We start from the raw sequence: 13,435 nt of genomic DNA on the forward strand, positions 1-13,435 counted from the left end.
ATTCTATGCTCAATCAACATATTATATGCTCTTTCAGTCTTTAATAGAAGACCTATTTAACTAATTTAGTTAGATTAAGAAAGTTAGATGAGTTAGTTAATAATAAGAAATATAACATGTCTATCATAATCATCTTCCTTAATATCCTCTCTCCCTCTTTTACTTGATTATGGTTGAGGGAGTATTTATAGAGGTAATTTAGGAAAAACTGATAAATATGAGAAATAGGTCTTATATTTAACACTAAAATCAACTTAACAATTAGATCCTATATTAAGAACATGAGGGGTATTATTTGTATTTTACATAAGACAATAATGTTGGCCTCGCCATGAGCCCATGGATATGTCTGTGTGTGTATTGATTCTTAATCAAAAAGGGTCAAATGTCTTCATCGTTGTTGATACTGAGTCCTAGGAACTTGCAAATTAGAGTACATATACGACACACACAATACGTATACTTCATTCGCCACGCTTATATACATGTTGCTGAGCTGAGTGAGAATATATCAGCTTATCAGATTAGATTTGTATTATACGACTATATATTAAGACAACAAATATATAATCAAGAAAGAAACAACTAGTAGTGGCCAGCCAGGTTCGCAAACCCAAAGGCAGTATTGGAGGGCGTGAATGGGCAGTTAGCACAGCGATGTGTGTGTGTGTGTGTATAGATGTTCGTACTTAGTAAACTATGAAGTTGTCAGAAATGACCGTGAAAAATGAAGTTGTACCTTTGTTATTTGTCCTATATTTATGTGGTCCAAAATATCTCATTCAATGAAATCACGCTTGATTTTGCATTAAATTTGATTGGAACGTTTAAAACGGGCGTGGTTTTGAACATAGTTGTGAGCTAACCAAAGAGAATAATATTTTCATAGAAACCAACTCAAAATCAAACATGCTATATAAAAGACTCCAAACTGCTAATTATCAGTAAATTCGATTGGTGAATTCATATTTGTTTGATGGAAGCCCAGAAACCATCAGTATGTATGCAAAATAAACTTAAACTGTCAAAAAATATATAAGAATAGCGAGAAAAACCAAAAGCGTATGGAATGACCGGAGCAATAAATAGATATCAATGCGAAATCGAAAGATATATGTATTGAAATCAACTTAATATATCAGTCGAATACAGCCAAAGCAAATACAATGCAACAGAAAATTCAGCAATGCAGGGAAATAGCGGAAGATCCATCTAGAGAGAGAGAAGATTCTTCAACCATGCACCCCCTTCTCTAACGTCCTGACACTGCTTTTATGCTGATGTGCCATCCTCCGGCTCACAATTTCCATGTGCTCTTTCTCACCCGCGTGTTACGCCTTAGTTGGACTTGGGATGAGTCCCCAGTACTTGATCTTGCATTTGTTGGCCCATCCGAGGTTGGGCTACAGTTGCTTATTACATTACCTCCCTCTTTAAAACGAACCTTGTCGGCAAGGTTCAAATCAAGATACCTCTGTTGTAGATTATAACCCCATTCCAAGAAGGTGATGTAGAACCATCCCATTGGACCAAGTATTATGGTGTCCACTGACCGTGATTCTTAACTAATCGTGATTGTAGGACCTCCAGTGGTTGACTAATAGGCCATTCAGTCACCGATGTTAACGGGAGAGGCAGATAAGAACCTTGATCAACAGCACCTTTGAACTTTTTGAGGAGGGAAACGTGAAACATAGGATGGATTCGTGAATGAGGTGGCCAATGTAAATGATAAGCAACTTTGCCGATACGTTCCGCTACTTCAAAGGGTCTGAAAAATTGCAAGGCTAGCCTTTGAATTTTTCTCAATTGAACAGACTATTGATGATATGGCTGGAGTTTGACCAAGACCTAGTCGCCAACAGAAAATTCTACCTCCCGTCTTTTTTTATGGGTGAAACGCTTCATACGAGCCTATGCCTTCTTATAAATTCACCTTGAGAACCCGTAACAGTTTATCACGCTATTCTAGTTGATGATGGACATCATACGGTGTATCATCTGCTGACGAATGGCATAGTAATGGAGGAGGATCCCCACCATAAAGCACTTTAAAGGATACCATTCCAATTGTAGTAGGGAAGGACATGTTGTACCAGAATTCAGCCCAGGGCAGATAAGCCAACCAGCTCCGTGGGTAGTCAAACACAAAGCACCGTATGTACATCTCTAAACACTTGTTTAGAACCTCTAATTGACCATCATTTGTGGGTAATATGCCGAGCTCATGTTCAAATGTATTCCTTGTAATTTCATTAAGTGCCTCCAGAAAGCTGCCGTAAAAGAATGATCACGATCTAAAACAATGGTACACGGGATGCTGTGAAGTTTCGTAACATTAACAAGAAAACTCTCCACAATATTTTGACTAGAATAATTAGCCGTCAATGGCATGAACATGAAATGGGAATATTTTGAGAGGCGATCGATAACCACAAAAATTATAGAGTACCCACGAACCACTGGTAAACCAGTCACAAAATCTATAGCGATGTCTTCCCATATATTGTTCAGAATCGGTAGTAGATAAACTCGACTGGGTGTAAGTGGGAGGCCTTAGCTTGTTGACACACACAGCACTGCTTAATCACATTTGAGGCCAGAAAAATAGAGAAGCAATGCGATGGAAAGTGCGCAGGAACCCTGCATGTCATCCCACTTTGGAAGAATAAAATTCTTGTAAGATCTGGGTGATAATATTAGGCACGTCAAGTGGAATCACAAGATGATCCTTCCAATACAACTCTTGATGTTTTAGATTATAGTAGGGTAATGCATCAGATTGTTGTGAAATTCGCGCCTTCATATTTGCCAACCATGCAGAATTAGGCAACTGGCTATAGATTGAATACGGAAAGGTGTGTTCCAATTGTGAGATAGCGAAGCAAGTATGACGGGATAAAGCATCTACGTACAGCTTGATTTGGGCACCCAGGTTTGTATTCTATGCTAAACTGATAGCCTAATAACTTTGGTAGACTGAGTTCCTGTTCTGGGGTCTAAATTGTTTGCTTGCAAAGATGCTTCAAGCTCACATGGTCTGTGCAAATGATGAAGTGTCAACCAAAAAAATAATGACGAAATTCGGCAACTACCTTTGTAATTGCATATAATTCTCAGACATAAGCCAATTGCTTTTGCATTCAAGGTGACAATTTCTTAGAAAAGAAAGCCATAGAATGATCATCCTGACTCAAAACTACCCCAATCGCAGCACCAAATGCATCAGTCTCTAGCACAAAAGTCTTAACAAATTCAGCAGTGCAAGGACATGAGACGAAGTAAGGGCACGCTTTAGGTTATCAAATGCACTTTGGGTCTCATTGGACCAGTTAAATGCATCAGTCTTCAACAAATCAGTTAATGGGCTAGTAATCTTAGCATAATGTTGGACAAACTTGCAGTAATTAATACCCACTGAGCCCCGAGAACCCTCTCAATTGCCGTATGTTTGTTGGAGGGGGCTAGTTCTGTACAGGTTTGATCTTTGACCCATCCATCTCAACCCCAGCCTGAGAAATAATATGTCCTAAATATTCTATCCGCCAACGACTGAAGGAACACTTACTCAACTTAGCAAATAACTGATTTTGAGCCAAAGATTGCAAGACTAACTCCACATATTATAAATGCGATTCCCATGAATCACCATAAATGAGTATATTATCAAAGAATATCAGAAAAAATTGACGGAGGGATGGTCAGAATATAGTGTTCATTAATGCCTGAAAGGTGCCCGACGCATTAGTTAAATCAAAGGGCATGATTAGCTGTTCTTAGTAACCGAGGTGGGTTTTAAACGCCGTTTTCTCCCTGTCTGTTGCTTTCATCAAAATTTAGTGATACCTAGATCGTAGATCAAGTTTGGAATAAAAAATTGACCCATAAAGTTCATCCAATAGCTCATCAATAGTGGGCATAGGGAAAGTGTCCTTCATAGTGACTGAATTTAGAGCACGGTAATCAACACAAAAACGTCAAGTGCCATCTTCTTTTTTGACTAGTATGATCGAAGTCAAGAACGGGCTGACGTTTGGTAGAATTAGTCCTTCGAATAGCAATTCATCAACCATCTTCTCAATCTGGCTCACTGGACAGCGGTATCTTCATACTTTTATAGGGCTGATCCAAGGGAGTAAGTCAATACTATGCTCATGGCACTATTCAGGTGGGAGCCCATGGGGTATCGTAAATACGTTGCCATATTTTGCTATCACCTCCTTCATGTCATCTGGTATCGCTTTTGGGGGGTTCTTCTAGTACTGGTTGTAGCATGTATAACTCTGTAATGGCTTCTGTATTAGTTAGTCTAATTAGATGGTGAGACTGTGCTTGACTCATAGAGGGCCCTTTGAATCCTTTCAATGTTATGAATTTGTCCCCCAGTAGAAATTTGATAGTGGAAGTGCTATAGTCCACCACGTGTGGACCAAGTGTCTCTAACCAGTCAGCACTAATTACCATGTCAACTCCGACCACAGGTAAAACAAAGCAAGACATGTGTAAAATATGCCTGTTAATTTGCATGGGGTGTCATTCACCAATTTAGAGTGAGTCAAAATACGTCTGGTCCCTCCCAGAACCTTAACCTCGGGTGTGAGTTCCACTAGAATTTTTAAATGTTGAACAATCCTGGGGTGTAGAAAATTGTCAGAGCTTCCCCCATCCAACAGAATCTGCACCTTCGTTCCCTGAATCTCTCTATTAAACTGGATAGTGGCGGGCCCCTATGTGCCTCTTAGGGCGTGCAAAGATAAATGATGTAGTGTCACCTCTGGTTCTTTGGTCTCGACCTCTTCTATGAAAGGGATGTCCTCGTCATCTTCATTAAGAAGCATCATCAGCTGTCTATTAGGGCACCGATGAGCCGGCGAAAATTTTGCGTCACATGTGTAGCAAAGGCCCTTCTCTCGTCTGACTTGCATCTCTGTTGCTTTGATCCTCTTAACTAGCGGCATATTAGGTTTAGGCAATAAAGGAGGCAAATTAGCTTTACCACCACTAGTCTACATAGTGCTCGCTTTGGTGTTGGACCCTAAACATGGCACTATGACCTTTAGTGAAATCATTGCTCCTAGCGAGGTGTTAAATCGAGATTTGGATTCAGTGGCAGGAACAAATACATATGAGCTGGTTGTGTTAATGAATGAACGTGCTAATGCCATTGCACTTAAAACATTTGAAGGACGTTGAACCAAGATGTTCCTCTTCATATCCAGATTTAAACCACCCAAGTAGCAATCTAGCAATGTTGCCTCCAGTATGTCTTCTGTTCTATTAGCCAGAGTCATGAACTTGGAGTTATATGCCTCCAATACACTGCCAACCCCTGCTTGGGTGAGCTTAAATAATTGCGATCCAGCACAGTCAAACTTAGATGGCCCATAATGAATTTTGACTACCTTTGCCAAGGCTGCCCAATCTGGCACTCGTCCTACTTTTCCAACATTTGGTACCATGGTAGAACGTTACCATCTATGTGTACAAAAGCGATCACTAGTCATTGTGGTTTGACACACCAAAGTATTTGAAATACTATTATGCTCTGTATAACCACTTAACCAGTCAAGTGCATCATGGCCATCGAACCTCGAGAAATCCAACTTCAGCGTCTTGTGGTACGATGTGCCATAATTGATGGGCTATTCTGATATCCCTGAGAAAGAGGCCTCCGCGCTGCTTTAGCATGCGATGATAAACCGGTCATTGCCTTGACTACCGACTGTAGCATTGCCTCGAACTGATTGAAACGTCCTTCTATTTGATTGAATCTACCATCAATCTAATCAAACCGTTCATCAATTCGTTCGAGTTGCCCCTTGATACTCTCTGTAAAGTCATTCATCTTTTTCATATCATTCCGCAGTTCTTTCAAACGCGTATTATAGGCCATTCCGTACACTCTAGAGGTCTCTTGACGGAAGCACCAAGAATGGAATGACCTGAGCAATAAACAAATGCGAATGCGAAATCAAAAGATATATGTATTGAAATCAACTTAATATATCAGTCGAATATAGCCAAAGCAAATACAATGCAACAGAAAATTCAACAATGCACGAAAATAGCGGAAGATCGGTTCAGAGAGAGAGAATACGCCATAGAGAAGATTCTTCAACAATGCACCCCCTTCTCTAACGTCCTGACATTGCTTTTATTCTGATGTGCCATCCTCCAGCTCACGCAATTTCCATGTGCTCTTTCTCACCCGCGTGTTACGCCTTGGTTGGCCCCAATACTTAGGGTGTGTTTGGGTGACACCCCAAACCATGGTTTGGGGTGTCAATCGCCCAAACACCCCCTCTAAAAACCAAAACCATGGTTTTGGGTCAAAACCATGGTTTTGACTCCAAAACCATGGTTTTGGAAAATGCAAAATTTTTTTGCTTTTGGAGAAAAAAGGGAGAGTGTGAGAGCCTATATGATATGTATCTTGTTATTTTTTTTATAAACATATTTAATCTTATATTTTATAAATATATATACACATTAATTATTTATTAATTATATTATCTTATGTATTATTAATTATGTTGGTAAAAAAATATATTATTAACAATTTTATTCCTTCAAATTAAAATATATCATAAAATCTATTTTTTCTGTAATTATCATATTAACTTATGTCTTTTTTTTAGTAATTTGTATATATAAAAAGTGCTTCTGATAACAACTATCCAAACACTCTCACTTCTCAGAATCACTTTTTTATAAAATCTATTCTTCACAGAATCTATTCTCCCCAGAATCTATTCTCCAGAATCACTTTTTCAAACCACGGTTTGGTTTCATCCAAACACATCCAAAATCTTGCATTTGTTGGCCCATCCGAGGTTGGGCTATGGTTGCTCATAACAGTGTATCGGGTCAAATTTGTAATTGGATCTAGGTCAAAATTTCGAGATCATGAAGAGAAAGAGCCATGAAACTCTACGGCTGGGCACTGGGCAAGAACAACTGATGGAGGTGCCCCAGTTTGTAGGGTCAGATTGACTATGCATATATATTAAGAAGATGTGATTTCCCGTATTTTAAGAAACTTTTTCTTGGTTCCTTTCTTCCCCTTAAATTAACAATCTCACAATAAATGTGATATCTAACAATAAATTAAATCCTAATTTAATTATATATTTTAATTAACAATTAAAAACAAAAAGAAATAAGCAAATTTATTTAAATGGGTCATAAACATATTCATTAGTTTTGTAACTTTTTGATTTCATCGAACTGGGATGTTTATGGTTAGGCGTCAAACGCTGTAACCATCCAATCCCGAAGTTATGTTTGGCATGTGGTTATTACATATCAATATATAAGGTCCTTGGAAGAACTAGATGGCTTTGCTTGGTACGTACGTGGTTCTCGTCTTCTCGATATTAGGGGGTGTTTGAATGGAAAGAAAATCATAATTTTAAAAGTGTTTTTATAAAATACAAAGTAAATATATGAAGGAATTTATACCGTTTTGTATAAAAGTACTTCTTAAGAGCATTTTTCTATGTTGCCAAATACCCCTTTAATTGATTGGGGATGAGAATGGATTAGGTTTGGAAGAGGGATTAAGAATGAGATTGATTTTCAAAATTATATTTGGTATGGAGTAATATTTGGAAGGAATGATTGCATTAATTTTATATTTAAATTAATTATAAATTGAAAAGATCATAACAACTTTGTTACTCCTCCGGTCCTTATTATAAGACCCAATTTGACTTTTTATTTGGTCCTAATTATAAGACCCAATCCATTTTCTCTTTTATATTTATACATTTTTTTCCAAGATAATCCTTCTAATAATGATAGTTTTAGCTAATATACTTAATTAGCAAGGATATTTTAGGAATAACAACACTTATTTATTATAAATAACCAACTTAACTTACTTCCTTAATCTCCTCAAATAAGTCAATTGGGTCTTATAATTAGGACCGGAGGAGTATTAAAAAAGGGAGGATCCCCAAATAAAATACATTTGGAATCCCAAATCAATCTTATTATTATACTTTAATAAAAATTGACAATATTTGAAAAGCAAATAATAACACATTTTTTAGTCATTTTTTAATTTAGACTTTTGAAATTTTAGAAGTAATTTTTTTGAGACTTTTCCTTTAAAGAAAAAACACCTTCTTGTTTTGAGGGAAAGGAGGGCATTTTAGTCTGAAAAATCCGAATCCTATGATTAAATTTTCAATAACATCACCCCTCATGGTTTTCCTCAATTTCACTCATATCAGTTTGTTGATTCAATCCTAAGTAACAAGTTAACAATCCCCATTTTAAACATAATTCCCCTCTCATGGTTTTCCTCAATCCTAATTTGTTGATTCTTACCTCTAAATAATTCGCACCAAACAAGGCCTATGTGGGGCCAAAAATAGAGGTAAGAATTTTTTTTTTTTGCCTTAAAGTACAAGTATCGTCCTATTGAAGACAATTCTATTTAAGATACTGAAGGGTGTTAAATGTGAACATAGTGTCAAGAATTAGGGCCGGGCAAAAAGAACCCTTTGTACAAGACTCAGTTTTTCAATTCCCAATCCTAAAAGGGCAAAACGGAAGCATGCTCTCTCACTCACACAAAGTCACATGCTAAAAGCGATTTTTTATATAAGAAAATTTTGAGTGAGAAAAAATTAAATATGACTCTCCTTTCAAATGCACCCACTTAAAGGAAATAATTAAATAATCTACTATGGTTTTAACTTTCTTATATAATCAAAATTTATTATCTATAAAAATCTAATTATCATTTACATCATATTAATGTCACTTACACCACAGTTCAACTATTCCAAATTTTTGCTATTTACATAAAATATTCACTATATACAAAAAAAAAAGTTAAGAAAGGTAAAAATATGTTTAACGGCCTTGGCAGGCTAAGGATCCATATTAGCCCAAAATGAGATTCTTTTCAAAACGATCTCTCGACATTTTTAGGGCTTAAATAGGCTGGTTCCATTTTTTAGCTGAAAACTTACTTTTAACTTGTTATTTAGTGAACAATTTAATTTTACATAGAGGGTTTGATTTAATTTGTGAAGAATGCTTTGATTTTCTTCTCTCTCTTTTTTAATTTAATTTCCACTTTTTCTTGTTATGCAATATACAAACTGCACAGTAGAAAAGCCATAGTTTGCCAATAGCATTATAGTTCAGTGGTATGCAAGCTTCCTAGTAAGTGAGAGGTCATGAGTTTAATCATGTTTATAACCTTAGACTATTAGTGCTTGTCCCTTTAATTTAAAAACAAAAACAAAAAGAAAAGAATAGAAAAGTCATAGTATAAAATTGAGGTACCGAGACCAGAATTTAAAAAAAAAAAAATTTAAGGGGCTAAAAATTGTATCAACTAAAAGTATATCTATAGATATATGTGGAAAACAAAAAAAAACAAAAACTTATGAGCTTGCCCATCCATTCAATTAACCAATCTGAACTCCAACTGTCTCATTATTAAAAATAAATAAATCTTTACCCAGCAGTAACAGACTAACAGATCAAGAATACTCATTTATGACTGTGTCATCACAGTGTAAGAAATCAATGAATGTGTCAGGTAATATAAAAATTCCCAACATCATTAAGTTAATTTATTTACATCAGACGATAACAAACCCTACCTATCGAAGATCAATTGCCTCTCTTCTCACTTCCATAACACTGTAACAATATATGTATATATACAAATGAATATGTATATGCACGAAAAGACGAATCAAAACTAAAGAACTATGTACTGCATACCGTCCTGGTTCATTATCGTCTTCAACCTCTCGACTTTTACCCTGCCCATCTGATAAGATCCCAAATTCTCTTTCGTCCACATTTACAGGCTTCAACCTCAATTACATGCAAACTCACACGTGTACTCTTCATCCATATAGGTGTTCAAAACTTCCTTTTCATTCAGAGACCATCTTCGTCCCCACCTGATGATGATCATGTTCTCTGCGAGGACATTTCTCTGTTTCTTTCTGAAACAACACTCGTCAAGCTGCATGACTCTCTAAGCCCCAAATGTCCTCCATGCATTAAAACCAGACCTCATGATCCTCCACCTTCCCCTCACTCACACCATTACAACCCCCAGATTGCTCTCTATAAATACCCACTTCATCTTCCTCTCCATTTCAGAAAACATCGTTCGGTTTTTGTGATCAATCATGGGTTGTTTCAAAGCCAGGCTTCCTGTTCTGTTGCTTCTGGGTTCTGTTTTCCTGGCAGTGGCCTCCGTTGGCCTTGCCCACTGGGAAGATGATGAGAACTCGGAATACCGAGTCTGTGTGAAAAATTGTGTCTTTCAAAGTGATGCTTCCAGGTCTTTTGACTGCCCTGCTCGTTGCAGGCCGAAGAGGGAGCGGCAAGGGGAGAAGGAAGAAGCAGCTGAACGGGACCCACGTCTTCCCGACCCTCGCCATCCATGGCGGCCGGGACAGACTGAAGAAGGAGAGGGGGAGGAGACGGAGGGGCAGAAACCTCAGTGGCAGAGAGAGAGGGAACAACAACAAGGTCCACACCAACAACCTCGTCCTTTGAGGCCGGAAGAAGGAGAAGAAGGACAACAACAACGTCCACACCGACAACCTCGTCCCTGGAGACCGGAAGAAGGAGAAGAAGGACAACAAGAACGTCCACAACGACAACCTCGTCCGGGAGGCCGGAAGAAAGAGAAGAAGGACAACAAGAACGTCCACACCGACAATCTCGTCCAGGAAGGCCGCAAGAAGGAGAAGAAGGACAAGAAGAACGTCCATACCGACAACCTCGTCCCTGGAGGCCAGAAGAAGGAGAAGAAGGACAACAAGAACGTCCACAACGACAATCTCGTCCGAGGAGGCCAGAGGAAGGAGAAGAAGGACAACAAGAACGTCCAGAACGACAACCTCGTCCTTGGAGGCCGGAAGAAAGAGAGAGCAAGAACGTCCACACCGAGAACCTCGTCCCTGGAGACCAGAAGAAGGAGAAGAAGGACAACAAGAACGTTCACACCGACACCCAGGACAACAAGGTTCACGACATGACCGACCAGGTCGTCCAGGGAAGTGGTGGGAACCAGAAGAAGGACAAGGGGAGGAGCAGAAACAGCAACGAGAAAACCCGTATTATCTACCCTCCAATAGGTTCGAAACTCGATTCTCAAACGAACATGGTCAGATACGGGTCCTCCAAAAGTTCGACCAGCTGTCCCCAGACCTCCGAATGCTCCGATACTACCGGATCGTCGAGTTCAGATCCAGACCCAGCACCCTCGTCGTGCCTCACCACTCGGATGCTGAGTACCTCATCATAAACACCAAAGGTACGTAAAGCTCTCATCTTCATTTTACAGTTCTGTCTTCTGTGTATTATATATATATATATATATATATATATATATATTATTGGATGCTAACTGAACATCAAACGCGTGATTAATTGCAGGAAGGGCCATAGTTACCCTTGTGCTTCCGAACTACAAAGAGTCTTTCAACCTCGAGCAATTCGATGTTTTGAGGGTTCCTGCAGGGGCCATATGTTATACCATTAACCGAGCCAGCAGTCAAGATCTTGAGTTCATCAAACTCGCTTTACCTGTTAACATTCCTGGTCAATTTGAGGTTTATTATTCTCTCGTTAACTTACTGGTTCATATTAATCCTCAGACCACCCCCCCCCCCAAAAAAATAAAGCAAGAACAAGATTCTCATTAATTCTTTGTCCCTGACGTTGTGCAGAACTTCTATCCCTCGGGCAATCAAATTCCAAACTCCTACCTCAAAGCCTTCAACAGGAAGACTCTCCAGGCCGCCTTCAACGTAAGCATCATCTATAATGTTGTTTATGAGTTTGTCACTGTATTCTGATTTATTAACGACGTATTGTTGATATGAAATAGGCCCCGTACGAGGAGATTGAGCAGGCATTTTGGGGAACAGAGCAGCAGCAGCAGCAGCAACAAGGGCAGCAGGGTTCAGAAGAAGGAGTGATAGTGAGATTGCCAAGGGAACAACTTAGATCACTGATCAGCCGTGCCCAATCAAGGCAAAGAAGGGAAGAAAAAAGTTCACCATTGGGTCCTTTCAACTTGAAAAACATTCAACCTCGCTACTCCAACAACCATGGTACCTTCCGTGAGGCTCACCCTCAACGCTTCGAAGCTCTGCAAGACCTGGGCATCGGTGTCTCCCACCTAAGACTCAATGAGGTATAGACACATACATACATATAACTCAACCAATTGATCATGAGAACAACATATACAAGGTTTGGTGAATTTTGGCAATGATGATGAGTTGTTTTGTTGATTGTTGTTGTGCAGGGATCAATGTTTCTGCCTCACTACAACACAAGAGCGATAATACTGGCCTTCGTTGCTGAGGGACAAGGACACACTGAAATGGCGTGCCCACATCTGGCAAGCCCTGAGGAACAGGAGGGAGAGTGTGGATGTAGAGCGAGGCGACAGCGTGAGGGGGAACAAGAGCACAGAGAAGGACAGTTTAGGAGGGTGGCAGCTCAACTATCCAAGGGTGATTTTTACGTAGTTCCGGCAGGTCATCCCGTGGCCGTCAGAGCCTCGAAGAACAGCAACTTGGAGGTCGTCGAGTTCGTCCTTAATGCCCCCTACAACTTCAGGAACTTCCTCGCAGGTAATATATATATATATATATATATGTAGACACACATGTACACACATACATAAGCTCTTGATTACTGTAACGTAAGAGTTAATATATGGTTCATATGTATGTGGATGAAGGCAAAAGTCAGAATGTGCTGAATGAGTTGGACAGAGAGGTGAAGGAAGCGGCGTTTGAAGGGTCCGGCGAACAAGTGGAGAGGCTGTTGAATCGACAGACGGAATCGTTCTTCGTGGATCGTGAGGAGCAACCAAGTAGGGGAGGCAGGTCGCCCAGACAAACTAATAAGGTTGCTTGGTCTTCAATCTTGACGGCTTTCATGTGAGTGAGTGAGAGGTGAAGTTGCAGTATGTAATAAATAATGAATAAATAAATAAGTGCAAGCCCTGTTAACCTATAAGGCACCTAAGGGCTTATCCCATGAGAGGAACGAGTACTATGTATGTACCTGCGTATATGAATAAATGAGGCGGTAGTTTTTGTCTTCAACTACCTCCTCCTTTATTGTGATCTTCATTAATGCCTTCTGTCTTCTATAATTCTGTTTCTATATGTTTAAAGTAACCCACGGTTCATTAACTCCAAAGACCAAACAAACGAAAAGGTACGGAGAAGTAGCAGTGTCTGCTTATTCTATTCTTATTTGTTAAACAAAAATAAATAAATAAAATAAAAACATGGAAAACTTATTGATAATGCCACGAAAGTTTGTCAAAATATATATAGGATATATGTACATGATATATCGTATGTTCTAAGAGGTACGATATTTGTTGACAAAACTTGTATTAGTGGGTCCAAGTACATAT

The 13,435-nt window shown here is 39.0% G+C and overlaps 1 protein-coding gene across 1 annotated transcript; it reads left to right on the forward strand.

Annotated features, from left to right (window-relative positions):
* The first annotated feature begins 10,169 nt into the window (after positions 1 to 10,169).
* LOC114750747 (beta-conglycinin beta subunit 1-like) lies at positions 10,170 to 12,951 on the forward strand. Its single transcript, XM_028939350.1, has 7 exons — positions 10,170 to 10,902; positions 11,006 to 11,305; positions 11,428 to 11,603; positions 11,721 to 11,801; positions 11,882 to 12,190; positions 12,305 to 12,635; positions 12,746 to 12,951. Exons 1-7 carry the CDS (start codon positions 10,170 to 10,172, stop codon positions 12,949 to 12,951), a joined length of 2,136 nt encoding a protein of 711 aa, XP_028795183.1.
* Positions 12,952 to 13,435: the final 484 nt, after the last annotated feature.

Source organism: Neltuma alba, unplaced genomic scaffold (assembly GCF_004799145.2).
Source record: "Neltuma alba isolate B1F8T4 unplaced genomic scaffold, ASM479914v2 tig00006630_pilon, whole genome shotgun sequence".
In the NCBI taxonomy this organism is placed as follows: domain Eukaryota; kingdom Viridiplantae; phylum Streptophyta; class Magnoliopsida; order Fabales; family Fabaceae; genus Neltuma; species Neltuma alba.